This window comes from Adiantum capillus-veneris, chromosome 8, assembly GCF_014529385.1.
Source record: "Adiantum capillus-veneris isolate H3 chromosome 8, ASM1452938v2, whole genome shotgun sequence".
Lineage (NCBI taxonomy): Eukaryota > Viridiplantae > Streptophyta > Polypodiopsida > Polypodiales > Pteridaceae > Adiantum > Adiantum capillus-veneris.
This window is the reverse complement of record NC_140938.1, coordinates 151,745,878-151,751,081: the sequence shown is the minus strand read 5'-3', so window position 1 is coordinate 151,751,081 and position 5,204 is coordinate 151,745,878. Positions and strand designations below refer to the sequence as shown.

Below are 5,204 nucleotides of genomic sequence, written 5' to 3'. Positions count from 1 at the left end.
CTTGCACTTGAGAATTAGGTGCATCACTACTAGAGTGAGTTGTTTTGGAGGCTAAATCCACAAAACAAACGCGTAGTTCTTTAATGGGCTTCTTGTGCATCTTTGATTCATTGAAAATGACATGTGAGTTGCAAATGACTATGGGATTCTGGGTGCCACAGACGATAGCCCATCCCTCCATTTGCACCATAGCCAATAAAAATACACTTGTGTGACCTGGGATCTAACTTTTTGATAGAATCATCTATGAACGTGAGAAAGTAGCTTGCCCCCTTAGAGTCTTATGTGGCATTGGACCACACAAATCATTGTGCACTAAGCCTAGGGGTTTGCGTAGTTTCTTGTTCAATGGTGAAAATGTCAACCTAGTCTGTTTGCGTATAGACAATGCTCACACAAATTTGTGTAATCTAACACAGGTAAGTAGCCAAAATGTTGAAGTGGTTTCATTCCCTTCTGGCTAATACGCCCTAGCCAGCTATGCCGCAACTTAGTAAACAACAGCTCGACAACATAGATAGAGTGTTCGTTGACACTCAATACAAACGTAGAGTACAAGGATCCGTTTTTACCACCTTTCATCATGATAAGGTTGTTCTTGCGGATTAGCCAAGAACGATTACCAAATACTGTAGTGTAACCAAGGTCATCCGATTACCCTATAGAAAGCAAGCTCTTTGTAATCTTGGGCACATGTCTAACATTCTATAATACAAAAGTAGTGCCGTTATGCATTTGAAGCTTCACATCACCAATGCAATAATGTCAAGCTCATAGGAATCACCAAGCTTGACTATGCCCTACATGAATGCATAAGAGGAAAACCAATCTCTATGTGGTGTGACATGAAAACTTGCGCTGGAATCTAGAATCCAATTTTGCATATAACCCTCATCCTTTGCAACCAAAGCATGTAGAGTGAGATCCAAGGTGAAAATGAGAACATCTAAGGGATCTGTTGTCACCTCTGCATGAATCATTAAAGGCATAACATTCATCACTGAAGGAGGAGAATTCTCTACTACAGTGGTAGGTATGGGAGACTCAACCATGTTGATCTCCTCAATCTTTATCGTAATTATCTTTTTGCATGTTTTTTTGCTCTCTAGGGAGACTGCGACAATCCTTTTTGTAATGGATCTTCTTGTGGTGATGCCAGCACTCAACATTTCTGGCCTTGCGTTCTCTACTAGAGTTCCCGTTTCTGCTTGGACTACGAGGATTTTGCTCTCTACTTTTGCTTTTGTTCTTGTTTTTGTCACGGTCTCTTTGCTTCGTTAAACTGCCAGCCATATATGTATCTCCATGACTAGCACCTTCAAGAGATTTCCGTCAAATCTCTTCAATGAGCAATGCATTTGTGATATCATTGAACACTAACTTGTCATTTAGAGCTGAATTGCTAATGGATGTGCAAAATATGTCCCATGAAGTGGGTAGAGAGCATAACAGGAATATAGACTTGAGTTTGTCGTCAAACTCACGAAAGCCCTGAGATGTCAACTGACTGAACAAGGAGTTGAACTCATTTAAGTGTCCAAAAAGTGCCACCTTCTTTCATGTTGACGTTCATAATCTTTTTAATGAGAAAAACTTTGTTTGGATGCATTTTTTCTCTCCTATGCTAAACATAAGCTATCCCATAGATCCTTGGATGTCGTCTTTGTTAGGAAATATGACGTAGCTAAGTAGGTAATTGAGTAGATTACTTAATGGAGAGAGATAATCTTCACACACAAGACATTATAGAGTAGAGAGAGAGAGAGTGCACACGATATACGTGGTTCACCCAATGTGGGCTACGTCCACGGAAAAGCAGCCACTCAATGGCTTTAGTACTTCAAAACAAGAAGTAGGTTACAAAGGGATTATACCCTTTTGGAGCTCCCACCTTGCTTCACTCTCACCACCTCAAACCCACCTTGTTGCATCAACTTTACACTATGAAATGTGTGTAGAAATGGCCTCCTTTTATAGGCCAAAAGGGCTGCCCTCTCTCATGAGAGGCAGCCATGTGTAGCCGCCCTTGTGTAGATAAGTCCAAATCGGACCCTCCAATCCGCCCATGTGTGGCCGCCCTTGAGAAGACAAGTCCGCTTTTGACTTCAACCACCGGCCACACTGGCCATTGACTTTCGACCACCGGCCAACCGACCGATCGTTTTTCGACCACTTTCCGGCCATCGTCCGGCCATAATATTCCGGCAAAAAGGAATATTTCGGTGAAGCCTAGGCTCGAGGGGCGTTAAAATTTTGGCTTTCGGCGAGTGGTTTTAATTTCCGACGAGTTATTTTTTTTAACACACTATGGCTTCTCCTCATAATGGGGGCTTTACAAATGTGCGTTTTTAACACAGAAAATTATAAGGGGTAAATCAGACTCCATACTTAACAATCTCCCACTTGGAGACTGATCTCCAAACCAAACCTGTGACTGCTTTCCATCCTGGCTTCTTATCCTTGAATGCCGATTGAAGATGAGCAAAAGCTCAACTTCTCCTTGTTGACCACCTTTGTAAACATGTCTGCAGAATTTTCACTTGTATGCACCTTTCTTAGCTTTAGTTGTCTCTCTTCCAAAAGAGTGCGTATGAAGTGATATCTCACCTCAATGTGCTTTGTCCTTGAATGAAAGGCTGTGAGTTCTTTGCAAGATGGATAGCGCTTTGGCTATCATTGTACAAGACACAATTGTCTTGTTTGAATCCAAGCTCTTCTAAGAATCTGTGAAGCCACATAATTTCTTTGCTTGCCTCCGTCATTGCTACATACTTTGCTTCCGTGGTAGAAAGTGAGACCACTTTCTACAGCTTTGAAGCCCAGCTTACTGCTGTACCTCCAATCGTGAACACATAGCCACCAGTAGTGCTCCTTCGAGTATCTTTATAAGCTGCCATATCTGCATCAGCATACCCTTCTAGAAAAATATTAGTTCCTCCAAAATACAAAGCATTTGTTGTTGTCCCTTTTAGATACCTAAGTATCCACTTCAAAGCTTGCCAGTGCTCTTTACCTGGGTTGTCCATGAACCTACTTACAACTCCCATTGCATGTGCAATGTCTGGCCTTGTCCAAACCATAGCATACATAAGAGAACCTACCGCTGTAGCATATGAAACTTTAGACATATAGGCTATCTCCTCTCGTGTCTTTGGACACATATCCTTGGTTAGTTTAAAGTGACCAGCCAAAGGTGTAGAAACCGTTTTTGCATTTTGCATTGCAAACCTTTCTAGTACCTTCTTGATGTATTCCTCTTGAGATAGCTTTATTGTCTTTTTCGTCCTTTCCCTTGATATCTTCATACCAAGTATCCTCTTTGCAGCACCTAAATCTTTCATTGAAAAAGATTTTGACAGCTCCTCTTTTAGGTCTTTGATGTCCTGCATGTTAGCACTTGCAATTAGCATGCCATCAACATAGAACATTAGGATGATGAACTTCTCGTCTCCCAAATTCTTTGTGTAGACACAATGATCTGAGTTGCATCTTCTGAATCCATGATCTAACATCCATCGATTGAACTTCAAGTACCACTGTCTTGATGCTTGCTTTAAACCATACAAGCTTTTCTTTAATCTGCAAACCATTTTCTCCTTACCTTTTACTTCATACCCCTTTGGTTGAAGCATGTAAATTTCCTCCTTTAAGTTACCGTGAGGCAATGCCGTATTTACATCCATTTGCTCAAGATTTAGATCATGAGCAGCCAAAGGCTTAAGACAAGCCTAATTGAGTTCATTTTTACAACAGGAGAAAATATTTCATTGAAGTCAATACCTTTCTTTTGAGAAAACCCTTTTACGACAAGCCTAGATTTGTACCTTTTCTTCCCACCTTCTTCTTCCTTCAGCTTGTACACCCATTTGTTTTGAAGTGCCCGCTTACCTTTAGGCAACTCAACCAAATCCCATGTTTGGTTGCGATGTAGTGAGTCCATCTCCAATTGCATGCTCTTCGTCCATTCTTCTTTGGATTCGTTGGTGCATCCACACTGTCGACCTGTGAAAGTGTCAGCTGTAGGAATATGGCATCAAGCAGGTTGATGGTATCAGACTTTGATAGGACTCAAATACATTTTGGGGCAGGTCTCACAGTGATGTGTATGCAATACATGGCGTTTAGCAGGTCAAAGATTCTTTTTTAACTCAATTGGTCGGAGAGCTTAAAGAAGTCACATATCGGCCAATTGAAAGTAATGGTGGCACCCGACGGAGATTTTGACATTAGAGGATCGACTTTGGGGAGCGGTTTATATTTATTTGCGGCCATGATGGCCCTGGCACAAGAGCCTGAATCCCCATGCTAAGGTATGTGGAGCTAAGCACGATTACTCAATCGCGGCTTGCTTTGCTTACGGGAACATTGTCTAGGCCATAAGTCAAAAAAAATATTTCCTTAAAAATAGCCATGCTAAAAAAAAAAAAGATGCAATTCAGGAAGGGAAGAGCCGCCAGTTGCAGACGAGAGAGGTGCCAGTGATGAGAAGGGTGAGCGCCATCTGGGGTGTTTCATGCATGGGAGAGCGGCAGTTGATAAAAGGAGGTGGTGAGGCCAGGCCAAGGTCAGAGAGGGTGACCACTAGCGATATCGCTAGTGGCCAAGGCAAGGAAGGCGCAGGGAAGCTCGATCAAGAGCTCAAGGGGAAAGTTGTCAGCTGCGGGGTGTTGGAAGCAGGTGAGCATGGCGGGGTGGCATATGGAGCCAGCACAGGAGGACAGAGAGCTGTAGGTTGGAGGGGCTACAGAGGTCGGTGCTTCAGAGAGGGCGAGGTTGCATGCTCGAGGAGGGTGATGTCTCGATGATGCCGAGTTTGTCATGGTCCATGCAGAGGAGCACTGAGCTCTGTAGTGGAAGGAGCGGGTCTGGAGTAAAGGACGCGTGGGCTACCTTTGGACGGCTAAGGAGGAGCACTAGATGTTGTGTTAAGTATGGAGCCTGATTTACCCTTGTAATTTTTTGTGGTAAAAGCGCACATTTGTAAGGCCCCCATTATGAGGAGAAGCCATCGTGAGTGAAGGAAAATCACTCGCCGGAAACCAAAATTTTCACGGCATAAAATCAGGGGCAACTTTAGGGGAATATTCCTTTTCGCCGGAATATTATGGCCGGACGACGACCGAAAAGTGGTCGGAAAACAACCGATCGGTTGGCCGGTGGCCGGTGGTCGGAAGTCAATGGCCGGTGGCCCGTGGCCGAATTCA

The 5,204-nt window shown here is 43.4% G+C and overlaps 1 protein-coding gene across 1 annotated transcript; it reads left to right on the top strand.

The window, feature by feature from the left end:
* Nucleotides 1-4,481: 4,481 nt before the first annotated feature.
* LOC147453169 (uncharacterized) lies at nucleotides 4,482-4,874 on the top strand. The gene is made up of 2 exons (XM_086519100.1): nucleotides 4,482-4,753; nucleotides 4,832-4,874. The coding sequence occupies exons 1-2, from the start codon at nucleotides 4,482-4,484 to the stop codon at nucleotides 4,872-4,874; spliced, it is 315 nt and encodes a 104-aa protein (XP_086375226.1).
* Nucleotides 4,875-5,204: the final 330 nt, after the last annotated feature.